At 33.5% G+C, this 18,442-nt stretch overlaps 1 protein-coding gene across 2 annotated transcripts in view; it reads right to left on the minus strand.

The window, feature by feature from the left end:
- Positions 1–18,442, minus strand: part of LOC139974296 (uncharacterized) — a 54,544-nt gene that overhangs the window by 27,714 nt on the left and 8,388 nt on the right. The window contains exon 1 of one of the 2 annotated variants that reach the window (XM_071981325.1): positions 7,742–7,826. The exons of the other annotated variant lie outside the window; for it this stretch is intronic. Within the exon in view, the coding sequence (XP_071837426.1) occupies positions 7,742–7,807 (66 nt within the window). The 5' untranslated portion in view covers positions 7,808–7,826. Of the gene's footprint in view, positions 1–7,741; positions 7,827–18,442 lie in introns of those variants that run through there. 2 annotated transcript variants of the gene reach the window in all.

Genomic DNA, 18,442 nt, shown 5'->3' on the forward strand with positions numbered 1-18,442 from the left:
TCGATTTTCACCATATTACTAGTATCATAATATTCTGAGCCAATTCTAAGAGAAGGGGTTTCGTTATGATGAGAGTAAAGGTAATACATCCGTTTTAATGCCAACTACTCCTCAACAACCATATAGTGGAAGATAGCGCGACTAAAATTTAATGAGATAATCATTATTGAGTTCTCAGATGTAAATGTTTTGAAGAATCAGTTTTGATTATTTTTCAGCCTGTAATGGAAATACAAAGACGAAGTAAACGTCTCGAAGAAAACAGGCAAATCCCTTTAACGTACCTGAGAAAATATCTATGAAGCACTAAGGATGTGAAGAGATCGAAATTAAACGACTCAGAGGAAATCAACCTCGAAATAGATATTCGGAAATAGTGACACGATTGAAAAACAAAACGTCTAGAGCGACCACTAAAAAGAACCAACATTACCACCCCTTCAAGTTAACCAACTGAGGTGTTAACGTTTATAATACATAAGTGATATAACTTACAGAGGTTATTTCTTATTTTAAGATAAATCATATAATATAAATAATACAGTTACCTGCAGATCTTCCCTCGGCACGGACCATTACCTGTGTAATAAAAGACATTTACTCAATACATTGCAAGACATACAGAGTATTGCAGTAAACACTCAGCAGGATCAGATAAAATCTTATGTTAATGTCTGATAAATGCAGTTTCGCAAACTGGTCCAAAATATGTTAGTTCAATACAAGCAAAATCGATATAAACTTTGGTAAATTAACTGGATCACCACTTTTAATGATGTTTACCTATTGTTTATATTCCATATCTGATTTACAGGTCAATAATCACTTACAGAGTACAACTTTCTTCCAGGAAACGTTAGATTATTGGCATTTCCCGGTTTTACAGCTACTCTGGCACATGATACGTAAGTTCACGTAAAGAACAAAGGCAAAAGCTGGCTGCTTCCTTAAACAGCTTTGTTGCTTAATGCAGACAGGTGATCTTTGTTCAAGTTATATTTTGACATTAGAACACTCAGATATGATATATAACACATTTTTGTTGAACAGTCCTTAATAATACGTAAGGATCATTTACATCGTCCTAGCTATTCTTTTTGGACTAAGATTACCGTGTCTTGATCCTTACTGTGCACAATGAAAGTCTGAGAAAGGTGTCATTCTACTTGTAAGGTAAGTTCATAGCAATAGATTTTTAGATCTTAATAATAAAACAATTTTAGCAGCGCTGCAGAAGCTCAGCTAAGATTCTATTTGAAAAGTTTGTTTCTAGTGTTGCCGATATCGCCAATATCGGATTTGGCCGATATCCGATATTTCAATGCCAATATTGGCCCCATACCAATACCGATATTTTGAAAAAAAAAACCAGAATGTAGGTCAAGTTGCACTTTAATTCATGCATTAATACATAAAGTATCAAAATTGTTAATCGCAAGTTAATATCTTTTGCACAACTCACAAACAGTAACCACTTGATAACTCCCTTGTACATATCCTATAACACTAGCCCTAACCTCTTTTTTTTAAAAGAACGATCATATTCCCCACCAAGATGATATGCAAGAAACTTTGTGCTAGCATTTGTTTCTTGGAAAAATCAAGCTTATTACTACTTTTGAACGATTTTCTTAGCAAAGAAAGTTAAAAGATGACATCGCGCAATGAATAAAACTGACTTCATGTAGAAAAGACATTAGCGTATCCTAGCTAAGAACTTTCACTACTATTTGTTAACCAAAACCACAACATTTTCTCTACTTTTTTTTAAAACTTTCTTATAAAGTATATCCTACCATTAGCCTGCTATACTGACAACTAAGCCTAGCCAAAATAGCAAATGCCTCGTCTTTTTCAATTGTATAATACACCAGCCAGCCTGGTAAAATTTACATAAAGCGCGACAGAGACTGCTATGTACGTAACGTTGAGTGGTCTGGCTGGTCTGCTTACAGATCGTTATATCATTAGATCCGATACCGATATCACAAACGATAATCGGCGCAATACTAGCTTTGATTGACACTATTTCTGAGCAGTTTTCCCATCTCCTTCTTTTTTCCCTTATTTTTTATTCTTAGCAGACATAGTGTGTTGCAATGTTAGAAAGTTGAATTTCTGCAAAGTGGAAACACTATCACGAACTTACTAAATGCAATTGATCTATGTACTTATTGCTAGGAATAAATATGGGGAATATGCTCCATGGCAAAGACAAAGAACCAACTGTATTGCACTTCGTAATTTATGTTCTTGCAATAATAGAACGAAAACGTAAAACAAAAACTCCTCTGTCAAAGCTGCTAAAATGTTGTGGATATCACGTTTGAACTCTGCTGACCCAAAGTTGCTAACAGAAATTGAACACATACCATAATAGAACGACCTACAACTTGTTTACTATCGACGTACCACAGAAAAACTTTAAAGAGCAGAAATCGGAATCGACTACAACAATATAGGTTATTCTCACACTTATAACACACACACACAAGCTGTGGAAAATATCTAGTTGGAAATCTGTAGTCCTTTTACAGAGAATAACATCGAACCAGATTAAAAATATGAATAACAAGTACATTTTTGACTTGGTAAAGTTTCCACGGGTGGAATTTTGTCACAAATAACGGGAAATTAAGATGGAAGACATTTTGCTACTAACATCAATACGCATGCTGGTCATGTATACTAAAAGTTTGAAAAACAAATAACTCACGAATAAACTTCCCGTGTGTGATATTGCTGTGCCATAGGGGATAAAAATTGTTTCTTGTTCGGTAATTCCGAATAACACTGACATAGACATGTTAGAACAGCCGAGCATATAACAGTCCAAATCTTATGAAAAGACGATGTTATCTGTCAATACCAACCCGTATTGTATAGCATTTCTATGAGATGAAGTAAATTAAGAATATGCTCTATTTATACCAGAAAAACAAGCTTTAGATCAACCCTGAACTTATATCAGTTCTCTGATGTTTTTCGTCTCTATCATATTTGTAAAAATGCTTGAAAACAATGTTTGCACATGGGTCATAGTATAGCATAGTATAGTTTTAACACGTCGAACACGACAAGAGTTACTTTTTGGCACGATTTAGTATCCTTCTAGAATAATATGGCCAAGGGTACAGCAAATGGTATTACAGTAACCAAAAGTCATGAAAACTAAAATGTACATTTTATACTTTGCTGTTGCCAACAGAGTAAAGTACACAGTATAAAACTATATCCACAAAGAGATTGAATCGGTCGAGGCCATTTCTTTTGGATAGAGCCAATTTATTTTGTCGTCGATAATTTTACTAAGCAATGACTGTGAGCGACGTTGTATCTGTTTACAGCATTGTGTTTATTGCCACTGTGTGCTGATTACCCTGTACCGTTTCGTTAGGATTTAGTTACACATCTTTATACACAGCAGTAAAACGAAAGCTTTTTTAATCGTATTATTACCAAACAAGGAGTAGTCATAAGTGTTATGACAATACTTTCTAGTATTTGCAACGTGTTAGAAAAGAGACATTTAAATACAGTGTTACATATTTTATGTTGTTTTATTTGTTAAAGTCTATCATCCGTGTTTTTTTTTAATTATGAGAGTTTCCTTTCTTATACTGAGTTATTATACATGTTACTTTAAACGACAAAAGACAAACGAAACGTTAAGTTATTTACTACAACGACCAGCCACATGGTATAATGAAGGGCAGGTGTGAGTCGGGTAGGAGGGAGTGTTTGAGAGCAGCGAAGAGGGAGAGTATTGGTGGGGATCGGTGACTACTCCCATCGCATACATGTTATAGATGGGGTACATTTTCAGTGGTCCAATATAAGTAGTTTGGTCATTGAGTATGAAAGATGACATACATGAATATTTTCGCTTTGGTTTTACATTTAATTCCTGTTCTCAAATTAATACTTTGAAATGTTATAAGTAAGTTTGCATGATTGCCACGACTTTATGGAGCATCTTGTTTGAAAATCAATGTAAACTACGGTATTTGTGATTAGAGAATTAACAGATAACTTAAAGGATCATGAATATCTGCCTTTATCGTAGTAGCCTACTTCCAGGTTATACGTTAACACCTTATAAATTATATCGCCTAGTTGTAGTTAATATATGCATAAAATGTGTAAGTTTTTACACGGTAAACTAGCCTTTAAAATTCCAATAGTTGACAAAAACATCTCTCTGGATTGTCATTAGTATGTTGATGAATATGGTTGTGTTAAAAGGAATTGTTTTCAATAAAAAGGAAATGTAATTTAATTTTTGGTGCACATTTTCTCGCTCCAATTATGTTGTATTACTTGTTCTCTACTTAGTGTTACTATTATAGATTATTCCTAAGTAACAAAAAAGAAAAGAAAAAAAGCTATATATTGAAAAGTATAATTATTTAAAGACAAGCAACCAGAATGAGCATCAGGTTATTTTTAAAATGTTAGAAATGTTCTCTGCATCTGCACTGAGTTATTTCGCTACTAATGTGGTCTTTAGATATTTTCATGATTCGGTGAGATTTTAGATCTGCTTGTCGCACTATGTCCAGTATATGGCTACTATTTGAGGCTTTAATGTAACAAAACTGATTTAATAGAAGAAAAAAAGTAAAATTCTTCCGTGAAATTGATTTATTTAATAAATCATTTATACAGCTTTTAAACAGTTTTCTTTCTCTTACTTTTTGTCTGGATTTATGACACAAAGATTTAAGAAACATCTTACTACGCTTTTGTTTTGAGTATTATTTTATGAATATAGCTGTTATTCGCCTTTAGACTTCAAATTGCCCGTGTAAAGATTGGTTTTAAAACTTCAACGAGACAACCGAAACTAAGTACAACACTAATGATTATTTTAAATTCATCAAACATTGCAATATATAAGATCTTATTAAACAGCTTATAAGTAACGTCTATTCTATTGCAAATCGACTTTCAATTTGTTCAATCATCTATTTTATTCAATTAAAGATCGTGCAATACCAGTAATAATCTAAACAATGCTCTTACAATACTATTAGTTGTACTTTATCATTACCAAACCGCTACTGCTTACTAGAGTTCGACGTTGCTGCATATTGTATTATCATAGCGCGACACGTAAATCAGAAATACACAATTTAAACAAGTCGCACACTTTCGACAAAAACTACTTTATAGGTGTTTCATTTTAACTAAGAGGAAACTAAACATAAGTTAAGAAAAGGACGATGTTCATTCAAGTATGTTAAACGAGCGTTTTTTTTTATTGTATTCTTAAATTTATTTATTGAAGGCAATATGAGCATATTTAGGGATGTGCATATTTTCTGTTACTTTTTGATTGAGGTAAGGATGTATCAAAATATCTCAATTAAGTTTCCAATTTCCAATCACAATCTTATTTTCTTCCTTGTAGTTTTCCCGTTATATTGGTATTGAAATACGACATACATCTGAGTCGGTACCAATGAGTTACCTTTGGTCAAGTTATACTACTTCTCTTCATGACATAATCTTTGATAAAATAACTGTGATCTCTAATTTTGAAATCCATCTTTTTTAACTGTCACTTTAAAAGGCATGCGATAGAATTTTATTTACAAACTTTATCATTTCAAATAAAGTAAAAGAACATATGTTACATTTTCTGCTCTACTATCCATCATCTTTCAAAGAGCTGAGTATTGGGATTATGTTTCCTGGGTATTTCTAACAATATATTCTAACTGAAGACAAAAAAGGAAACACCGAAAGAGAGCAAAATTGAAAGCTAGCCACTCAAATCGCTGTACACATTACTAAAGATCGCGTACCATACCATTCTTTCGTTAAAGCAAGTTAAATATAAAACACAGTCCCTGAAAACAGCCGTAGCACTCAAAGAAATTGATTTGTTATTTTTTGACGTAGAAGAAATCATTTTTTCTTTGATAATTCGTTCTGCAATAAATCCTTGTAACTTAAGTTTACTATTTTCAACCTGATTTTCGTATATGTCATATTTTTTAAATTTCCATACATATTTAATTAGATTGACGTGTATATCAGTTGGATTTAATGCTACTCAACCTTGTTTCTTTGAATATGTACATGTACAAGACTAGTTATCATAATGTTTATATTTTCAAAATACATATCAAAATTACTTTATTTTTGTCGCAGGCTGTTTTCAAACATTGCTACACAAAAACGATATATGTCAAAGAGATCTCTATGAGCAAGTGTCTCCGTTTCAATTTCCATAAATTTTAAAAAAGATTGACGTGTATACCAGGTGGATTTAATGCTACTCAACCTTGTTTCTTTGAATATGTACATGTACAAGACTAGTGATCATAATGTTTATATTTCCAAAATACATATCAAAATTATTTTATTTTTTCGCAGGCGGTTTTCAAACATTGCTACACAAAAAACGGTATATGTCAAAGAGATCTCTATGAGCATGTGAAGGAAGTAAGTATTTAGGTGCTCTTTAGACATTCTGAGAATATCGCGTTTGGATGATATTTTACAGCAATATAATCAAACTTAAAACTGAGTATTGCCTCAAATTTGATTAAATCTGAAACACTCTTTAAAGTTATATATATGTAATTAAAAGGATGTACATGATCATTATAGTTTTGTTCACATTAGTTAACCAACTGTTGACTATTAGAAATGGAAGTTAACTAGGCATCTTGTGACTGAATTATGGCATAGAAATGTTTTGTTTCTAGATTAGTCAGTGCAGATGTTGCTTTAATATATTCATAAGGGTAACTTGAACAAAGACAAACAATAAAGTGTCTGTTCGGAAATCATATCAAAATAACAGAACTGATAAAGTTGCCTTCATACAGATGAGAACTAACTTATCGTATGCAATTTATGTTGAAAAATAAAATAAAAGCAAGGCATTATAAATAATGAAAACACAAAGAAATTGAAAATGTTTAACCATACAAAGAATACCGAGTAACGCTCTGTCTCGATAGGGAATCTCATGCTTGGATTTTGAACAACAAGATAATTTGAATTAAGAAAACATGAATTTTCTAGTTTAGTTTTTAGTTATCGCTGAAATAAATGATTTTTTTTTAGTTGTCGCACTCGTAACCAAAATTATGGAGCATACATTTATAAACTAGAATGATCTACATGTGAATTTAAGCTCACTAATTTATAACATGTATTGACAGAGTTTTATAACGTGTTGGTTTGTATCTGTCAAAGGTGTGGTGACTAAGGAGGGGTACTTTGTGGGCTGATCTACTGTAAAGGATATGCGGTGAGCGATAAACTCAAAAGTTTGAAAAGGTATCAAAAAATCAAAGCCATATCACAAAACGTGATTGATTTAAAAAAAATTGACGTGTTAAGAAAACCGTTGAGATGTATGAATTTGCTTTCCTTCTAAGTATTTTACATGTGAGCAAATTTAGAGAATACTGTATTTAGGCATAAGAGAACCAAATAGAACTAACTTATTTATTTTTTCTTCAATGTTTGTGGTAAAAGACGTTCTATTTTATTGAAACACTGTTGTCCTATCGCGAAATTATGAGTATTTTAAATTTAAGGCCTTCTTACTGAATATTTTCCTATTTCTTGGAAGATGCTAACACTTCAGTTTGTCACATCATTTAATATTAACAGAGTTAGCTCAACAACATACTAACGCAACTTATGTTACTTTAGAAACAGTCAGAAGATATTCAATGGTAAAATAAAAAATATATTAAATAATAGAAAGACTTACCATTTCTGTTCCAAACGAGTTCCAAATCGTCAAAACAGTCAAACAAACTTTGAAAAACGCTTCCATGATTTCGAGTTTGTATAAATGACACTCGAAAATATATTCGATGAAATGCAAGATGACAAATGACACAGAGCATCAAGTTAGGGTTGACCAACGCCCTATGAAATTACCGTAGTAGTATGGATGTCCATTAGTGCCATCGTTTTATGTGAAATGTGATTTGGTGAACAGCTTATACAGATGTACTGCACATCTATAGTATTCTTTGGCTTGTATGTAAGAAACACTATTTGACATGCGCAATTTAACTTAATATTATTTACAGCTGTTTATATCTTGAAATTTCAGTCAATTGAACACTAAGCTTCAGTTGCATCATGCTGAATTGTCACTGTTCCGATTACAATGTTCAGTTTTAAATTATATTACGTTTAGTGTGGTCCATGTTAAAGGTATAGTTGTTTGTCAAGCGACGTCTATGCTACCAAGCCGTCGAAAAGAGTAGGAATGCTGATTTGCCTGTTCTGGTTTAGCTGATATTATCGATCTGTTTGAGAACCTTTTATGAGTTATTATATTAGCTAAGTTACTAAGCTTTTCGCTGGAAGGTAAAATTAAAGAATAATCGAAAGGGCAGGAAGTGATACTATTAATTAGCACTATATAACATGCATGAACTAGTACCATACATATTATATACCGTGAAATGTACATTTATGATCTATTCTACACTACCAATATGTATGTACAAATATCTAATTAACACGGTTTGGAACATTCGAAGTTTTGCAGTGGTAAACTATATGAACAATACTTCCTTGTTTATGATGCCTACGTCACACACTGTTTACGGAATCGAGTATCCTCACATCTGATTGCATAAACATGTCAGGTGTTCACCAGGCTTCGACTGTTGATTTTATTGATGAATATAAATTATAAGGAAAATCGTTGTCATTTATAAAAGATATTGATCTGAGCATGTTTTGACCTATGAAAAGGTTCGTTGATATCAATTTTTTCCTTTGATATACATTTCTTAATGAAAAGAATTTTTGTTAACCAGCAGAGGCGTAGCTAGAGCTTATTTGGAGGCGTAAAGCTACTATATAGGCGTAGCTATATGTGGCCTCCAATTATCAGGGGGTCCTGAGGGTTGGCTACAAACAGTTTCAGCCAACGGAGACAACTGCCAGTCATGATTTTTGCATGAATAATTATATGAGTATCAGCACCTCTACGCCATACTATTATCTAGCTGATAGTGGCGTAGCCAGAGGTAGAGGAAAAGCTGTCCTCTCTCTCTCTCTCTCTCTCTCACACACACACACACACCCACACGCACACACACACAACATTTTCAGAGACGAAAACTGGGACGGCAAGGGAAATTAACGAAAGAAATATAAATAGCTGTCATATATGATTCTGGATCCGCTACTTTATGTTACAGCACCGCATTAAGTGCTTCTCAGAAGGTTTCTCTCTTTAGCGATATGCCTAGCATATAAAGAGATTTCTCTTAACAAGTTAACTTTGAGTCAGTAATTGACATTTCTAGACAAAGTTCCGTCAGTCGCATGGCGCTAGCTTGTCGTCTTTAATGAAAAAGATCACTGAGAAAGGAAATAAATGCGTATACCTACCCTTAGTACTATTATGTAATTTAAATGTTTTATATATTCAATATATACAAGGCCGTAGCCACAAGGACCACGGGAACACGAACCTGACCAACCGATCCCCCCATCGCCCTCGAAAGTTTTTTGCAAATGGTTAACATATGTTATAACACCCGAACGCAAATGTATTTAATATATAATGAAAATGATAGCATCATTGCTTCTAAACACCCTTACCGAGACACAAGTTTCTCAAAGGTGAGGGGACACTCCTCCCCTTAAGCCCCACCCCTCTCCTAAGATCTCTCCCCAGTACGGACCTCCACCTAAAATTTGAATTGAATTTCGTAATAGGGTGTACAGACTGTACATCTTAATGCATTTACATATCAGTACAGGCGTTAAGTCAACCTTAGTAGTTATGCAGCAGTACACGCACATTCTGTGAACCGTCTCAGTGATGTAGTACACTATTTAATTGATCGAAACTTGTATTGGCAATTCCAGACATGCCAGGCATATGAAATAAACAACATAAAATTTTTCCCCTTTCTCAAATATAGCGATGCATTCCACGGCAGTACTAAATATTTTAGATAACTCTTTTTATTAATTCAGAAAAAAATATATTGTTCAACTTTTCGGATACGTTGGAGGTAAGAAAATGAAACTTTCATTACAAGTGGGCAGTTTGAAATCAAATGTCGTACTCTAAGTTTTGAGCATAATCACTAGAAATTTATGAGATAATATAGTTGAAATTTTAAAATAAGTCTTGATACAATATGTCAAACCTTCGAAGTATTCCAAGTACTGCCGGGGTGACTATTGTTGCACGAAATAAAGAACCGGATATCCCATGGAAGTTGCGCGGAAGAGAAACTGTATATTGGATGTTACTTACTCTTCGATATATGAATTCTCGTAGGCCTTGACTTTGAATGCCATAGCAAATTGTGACAAATAAAGCAGGATACACATTTGGCAAATTCTGTGGTTAAAATCGACGCCCGCATTACATCTATTATTGCGTGTGAAAACAAAAAGAAACAAAATACACTATAACATTTCACAATCGCAGAGTCGACATAAATTTCGCCGGCCTAGTCGGTCCCGAATCCAAAAGGAAGGATTTACGCCCCTGTACTTACATTAGAAACAACCATATCACACGGTACATACTCTTTTTGCTAGATTAGAACTGGAAATTGCGCAACAGATTTCAGCTAACTTTACATTTAGCTTACTTGAATCTTCTATGACCATAATTCATTAATACACCTACATTAAATCACATCCAGTAATAAAAAGTCAATAAATCAAACTTTTATATCCATACTATCAGAGCATTGTCTATTTATATCCCCTGCATATCAATGAATTAACTTTTGAAGGAGTCTAAACTTGGGAAAATAACTGTTTAAATTCCAACCAGTAAAACGCAGATGTGAAATGGAATGGTTATAATAACATGGACTATATCATCTATGTCAAACTATGTTTTTGTTATATCATAAACAACAGCCCAACATTGTGTAGCCATGGAGTTAGATTAACATTATTCAATTTTAGTTTCATAGCCACTGTACATTGTCACATGGTTAGAGATTTAATCCTAAAAGCTCTAAGAATAATTGTAATTTTGGTGAAGATTTTTTATTCATAATTGCTTTTCCATGTATTTAAATTGTAGGAGAAAAACATAAAAGAATCAGAAGGGAATCGAAGGTTGCAATTAAAAGAAAAAAATCACCAAATCAGTGAAACAATTAGAGCAGCACAGTTCGCTGACACATATGGTGACCTGGAGATAGCTGAAACCATTCTGGAGATGTTCAATCTTCATATTCATTCTCTCAAAACCTAAAATGTATTTTAATTGGCTCGAACTTCAAATCCGCTCCTGAACGTAAACGTAAAGAAATCGATTGGATTTTTCGTATTAAGTCTCACATCACCAGCCTCAACAACGACTTGGGACCCCCCTTAACAACTATCAAAAAAATCAAATATATGCAATCCGTTATTTGCTCCTTAATCCGCTTCCTGTATAGTCATAGTTTATTTGGTTCTAATTCCATTTATTTTTTTATTTTATTTATTCGCATTTTGATCCAGGGTAGCTTTGCAGCAAAAGCTGGTTTCCAATAAGGCCCTGCAATTACGTAATAAGCAATTACGTAATTGCAGGGCCTATTGGAAACCAGCAATACAACCTACACTTATCTAGCGTCAAACTTTCATTGTGTTACATTTTGTACTTTTCATTCGACTGCCAAGTATTGCTGACGAAGGTCCCATGAGACCGAAAATTCCAATTAATTTTCTTAAACGTTACTCCTTTTCGTCAATTATCAGACATATCTTATTTCTCTGGTTTTCTAATGACATTTTCTTTGGAGTAAACGTGGATTTTCTTTATAATATATATATATATATATTATATACTTTATATACATTATATATATATAAATAAATATATATTTCCAAATGGTCTACCTAGCACAAAACTCGATATTAAAAAAATGAAAACACCACAGACTTTAACTTATACATCTATTTACCAAAATTAATACAAAAAGAACGACATGTTTTGAAAGTAGCGACTTTCATCATCAGGTTACAAACGCAAAATGAACAAGTAATAGCAAACAAATTTACACTAGCAATAACACACAAGGACAAGTAGATTAACTCAACAAAGATAACACTGGACAGTCAAGCTGTGTGTTGAGATTAGGTTTATCCCAATTGATATGTAGGCTTTCTTTGATCCTAAGCTGGAGTTTAGTGGGAGCTGGGTCGATAATTTTGAATGATTTGTTGTCGCATAGCCACTTACAGTTGGGAAATTTAGCTAATTGTTTGTAAATATGTGAATTCTTATAGGTTTTTTGATGCTCAGAAATCCGTGTAGAAAGGTGCCTATGGGTTTCCCCTATATAACAAGCATTACAGCTTGTGCAGATGAATTTATCATGTCTTTTACTACACACATATTTTAAGAGATTTGCCAACACCGGTGCTAATGGTGAACCCATTGCCACACCGTCCACTTGATCATAGTAATTTACCTCATTTAAAGTTCGAAATTAAAAGTTTCAAAACATGTTGTTCTTCTTGTATTAATTTTAATTTTGGTAAATAGATGTATAAGTTAAAGTCTGTGGTGTTTTCAATTTTTTTAAATATATATATATATATATATATATATATATATATATATAAATATATATATATATGTATATATATATAAATATATATTTATATATATATATATATGTTTATATATATATATATTTATATATATATATATATATATATATATATATATATATATATATATATATATATATATATATATATAATAATAATAATAATAATAACTGTTTAAAGTGAATAGCTGGTGATTTTCGACATTCTCTAATCTCTTCAAGTGTATGTTATATTGAATCTTTACACTTGTAATTTCCATTGATGTATGACAATATGTAGGTGTGTGGTCCTAGAAACCAAGAATCATTACGTATCCACTTTCACGCAATTGTTAATTTCCTACACACTATTTTTTTGTGGAGGGGGGGGGGTGAGGTTTGGGATGCACACCATGAAAAGAAAAATGGACATGTTCACTTTGATTTTTGATTTTATTCTTTTGTGAGACTCATACAATAATCAATTGTTAACTATCAAACAACAGTAAGATTGTTAACATTCACAATTTGACATTGATTTCAATCATTGTTATATATCCTTTCATTCCCTTAAAATATGAATTATTCGTCGAATTGCTCTGGTTGGAATTTTTGTTGCATTTTCTGCTTCTTTCTTGTCTTCAGCCCGTCTCGTTTTCCGATACTCGAAGATCTGTTTGGATCTTTCCCTACTTTCTAAGTAATGCCTGCACTGTCGGACACTGTGTTATACGGTGTTTTGTTTACACCGGTCGTATTTTCATATCTGTGTATTGAAGGCTACATCCGTAACTGTTGAAACTATCACTATACCAGTAGATGTTCGTTCCTCGAGTAGAGCCGTCGTAGTCCCCGTTAAGGTTAGAATAAGCGCAATATGCGCAGTTGTCGCTGCCATCGGGAAACAATATACAATAATCACTATAACTGGGACAATAAGACCGACATTGAGCAGCAGAATATTCACGTCTGCAGTCCCATCGATTGACGAACCACCAGGCTCCTCGATGTCTCTCAGCACAATCGTAGCTGCTCCATCCATCGTTGTCCTGGTCTTTTGTACTGAATTGTGTATTGTTGCTACCAGTCAGACCATCTTTACCTGCAACAGACGACAAAGAGTAAATAAACCGATCAATTGATAAACTTTGAGCAAATCCTACATCGGATACAAGTTGGAGGGCATTGCGTTTTTTGTTATACCAAGATGAACACGTCAGTTCCGTTTTTTTTTTGTTTTTTTGCGTGAATTCAATATTTACGATACATGAGTAGGTATTTTGTCTTTGCAAGTACGTTATCATACATTTGTTTTTGTTCCGTTTAAAATACAGTGCCACAACAGGAGCAATATACAGATGGAGAAACTACTTTAGGCAAATGCTTGGGTTTGGTCACTATAGAGTCACTTATATCGCTCTTTATTTTACATTTATTTATCGGCATTTAATTGGCAATAATATTCATTTTTTTATTTGATTCTTATTTCTAAGTTCCCATCTGATTAGTCTCCTAGTCTATCAAAACTCGAGTTACAGATTTATTGTGTGTGTCGGTATTAAATCGTATAATTCCTTGAATAAAATGATGTGGAATTTAGTTTGCATAACCAAATTTTCATTTTCTCTCTTTTTCAACCCTGTGCTTGTACCACACATGTTAACTTAGGCTTTCTTCGAAGCTGGGCCAGGGGTGGGGTGTGTGTAATGGAGCTAAATATATCCTTCAAGTTGGAAAGCAAGGGTATCATTTAAAGATCTAGTCTTGAGTAATCCAAGGTCCCTGTTCTACTGGACAGGGCAAGAAGGGTGTTAATTGCCATTTATTGTTAAATTTTTTACCCGATTTTTATAGCACGTTTTAATCTTTGAATTTTTCAACCCGTGAGTTCACATGTTGGAGTATAAACGTAGATTACACGCTATACATAACAGATCATGAAATAAGTGAGCTTAAATGAAGAATAGAACCGACATAAAGTGAATTGACTATAAATAGCTAATATTCTGGGTTTTGACAAAGTAACCATAAGTTGATATTCTACTTTTACGAAGATTCAGTGATATTGATCATTGGCAATTTATTATTTAATTCGTATCGACATGTGTAATCTAGTCTCGTACGTTTAGCTCCTTCGAACAGACTGATTGATTACATTTTTTACTTTTTAAACTATAGAGACGAATATATAAAAATATAACATCTGATATCTGTTTCAATTTGCTATGAATAATAAAACTTCGATGACTTTATATAACATGATTATCCTAAAATAATACCAACGTACTAGTACCAACGTTTGCACAGTACCAACGATTTTAATATGAGAATCATCAAATATACATACCACTGAAAGTCTCGCTACATAGTAACGATAAGGCACATGCGACATGCTTCAAGATACTACTAACATATTATGTATCCCCTTTTGTAAGTTTGAAATGTTGTGAGTTTCGTAGACAACAGCGCTAGGGCAACATACATTTACGTTGAATTTCAGGATACTCGTTTATGTTGGGATGATATTGATGTTGAGATTTAATTTCTCTGTGTCAGAAATACATAGAGCCTGGCTACTATTAGAACATCTACTGTCATAGTTTAGTATGACGGTCAATTCTATCATATTAGATGACTGTTACGTGCAAACACGGTAAGGAGACCTGTGTTGCCAAGGAACAGCGATATCTTATCGTCTGCTTCTTATGTTTATTCACATTGTATACAGTCTTTATAACCTACGTGCGTTCCACTGCAGCTCAAACGTTTGAAAGAAAATAACAATGTTTGGAATTAAAAATTGCTGTAAACATTGAAAACATATGTAATGTAGCTATGGAATCAAGACATTGGTTGTTGTAGAATGCACATTCAAGGAGTACTAGAAGATGTAATTGCTATAGGGGAGCACGTCACATGATCCTCCATGGTTGGCATGTTTTTTTTTTTTTGTCTTGACGCTTCTCCTAATTGGTGTAATCGGTCCAGATTTATATATGCGTCAATGATTAGAACTTCAACTACTCACCAACAGTTCCACTGGCTGATCCATATGATAATCGAAACTTGTCTGCCTCGTTATTAATGCTAAAAGTCGAATAGACGACGTAATACGATGATGAAGCGGAGTCCTGTAGATCAATACGTAGCTGGTACGTTTTTTGGTTGGTCAGAGAGTGGATATATTTATTACCTAGCCAGTGGTCTTGATTCTTATCACCAAAACCGTCCTTGTAGTCCGACCAACCAAGATAAAAGTCAACGGAGGCACTCGATCGTCGCTGGAAAACCTATGAAATAAAAAGAAAGGTAATCCAACTGTTTCATCTACTTATCCTTAAGGGCATGACATCCAAAGCCGTTAAAGAGTTAATAAAGATAAATTTAAGATATATATATATATATGTATATATATATATATATATATATATATTATATATATATATTATATATATTTATATATATATATATTATATATATATATATATATGTATATATATATATATATATATATATATATATATATATATATATATATATATATATATATATATATATATATATATATATATATATATATATATATATATATATATTATGTAAAACATTGGCTGTTTTACTTCCAATCACTTACCTAATTCAATTTTTGTATCTCACTCGAGATCCAGCCTTTCTCTAAATGCAGCATAGTTGTTTAACAGTTTATATATATATATATATATATATATATATATATATATATATATATATATATATATGTGTGTGTGTGTGTGTGTGTGTGTGTGTATTGTATTGTGATAGTGAGATAGTTCGCAAGAGTATTTTGCTTCTTGATCTTTTTCTATTGATCAAGTTCAGCTCAACGAGGTCTTCAGTGCATCATTTTGCAAAATACAAAGCACATTGTGTAAAAGGTAACTTTTTAATTCCTTGTTTGCATTACTCTCCGTCCATCCTCCTCCGTTACTTTCCATCTCACAGTAAACCTGAATCCCGCTTGGCCAACCATCAGGGTAAATGGTGTTAACTCCATCACTGCGTGTACCGGAAACATAAAGATCGTAGCAATCTTTTGGGATCAATGTGCACGTCACTCCGTCCCCTTCGTAGCCATTATTACAGTAGCATTTGCGGACATTGTTCCTCTCATCACAGGTTGCGTGTTCACTACACTGGTAACTCTGATCTATAATAAGCTGGTTGTTCCTACAAGTTGAATTTCGTGTACATCTTGAATTGATGTAATACTTGCCCTCCTAATTTAAGATATTCGGAGAAAAAATAAACAAACTAATACATAAATAATGCACAGGAATTCAACGACAGATGACCAATGCAGAACTCGCCTCGATTGATCTAGGTATGGGGTATGAACCATTATGAAAGTTGTATGTGGTTTTTGAAACTAACTCCGATGTAGGTAGCCTAGGGATCCGCTATCAAGAACAAAGGTAGCCGTCAAATGTTGCATACAACGGCTTATTGCGACTTTATATTAGGCCTACAATAAGTTCTAACCGCAAGACTGTGGTATGAAGTATCCATGCAATTTGTGTTAGGTTTATAAGGGGATGCACATCTATAAGTCTTATCTTCCTGACTAATGTAATACGTCCCTCGACTGACAGTTTTGCTGGGCTGGCGACAAAGGTAGGGTACATGCCCCTTTCCCAACCGCGATGCGAGCGCTACTCGGTTATCTGTAAATGTGATGTGATAATCAACAAGTTTAAATAGTAAAGGTTTTCTTCTAATTATATGGACTATGAATTAATAGAAACATTAAAACTATCCTGAAAGAACCGTACTGACCGTTAATACACTTCCTTTTTCATCAACGTAGCAGTTGCATTGGTTCAGAGGGATGCATTGTTCTTGCTGTCTCAGATAATCACCGACACAAACACATTGCTCTGATTCTGTGCGAGAGGTAGCCGAGATGCAAGTGTCAGGGTCTTCACAAGTCCTCTCACATGTCTCATTGCTAAATATCTCATTAGCTGGACACCATTCAATTTGTAATTCTAGAGAACAGGAACGGAAAAAAGGAATATAATAGTAACCTGATACATACACAACGAATATGACATGTGGCAAAGAATAGATTTTTGTCATTACTTCAGTACGTGGCTGTCAGAAGGTTAAAGGAAAGCAACACACATTCAGAAGCAGTTCGAATGAATCCAGAATATTTTAAATCAGGTAGTGGTCGACCCTAAGTCACATTAATGTTAACAGTTATTGAACATTACGAGACAACACCCCATCATTTGTTGTACAACTGGTTTGAAGCCAAATGTCATAGCTTCTGTTTCAGAGTTCCCCTCGGTGTAAGTATACTGCTTTCTGACAACAATGATAATTAATAACAGCATCAAATTTCTTTTGCGTTGGTTGCGCTGATGAAACTGGGAGATTTACCTCTTTTCAGTGTAAACTTTTTGTTGAACAAATGTTAGGTACGGTTCCTCGTTCAGAGCCAAGGTTAGTGTCGAGTACGAAGCAGTCTTGTAGTGAGTGCGTTATCACACTTTAGCTTATGGAGGCATTTTGGAAATCTAGTATAGATACTAATGTAAGATTAAGTATTTGAACTCGCGCTTAGAGCTTGTACTCGCACTCACATGATCATATTGTAATCGCTACTATATGTATTGTATCGCAATTGTACTCTCTGGTACACGATATGTATATTCGTACTTTATGTACTGTAGCAGTTTCTTCAAAGTAAGAAAACATATTTGACGTGTGAAGTTTACTTACAAAATATCCATCGGTTTTTAGAATAAACCTTTCATTTTATGCACCCTTCCTTTTGACATCTAATAAAACAATTTTGTTTATTATTTTGGCTTTAAATTTAATAAGAATGTAAAAGACAC

Source organism: Apostichopus japonicus, chromosome 9 (genome assembly GCF_037975245.1).
Source record: "Apostichopus japonicus isolate 1M-3 chromosome 9, ASM3797524v1, whole genome shotgun sequence".
In the NCBI taxonomy this organism is placed as follows: domain Eukaryota; kingdom Metazoa; phylum Echinodermata; class Holothuroidea; order Aspidochirotida; family Stichopodidae; genus Apostichopus; species Apostichopus japonicus.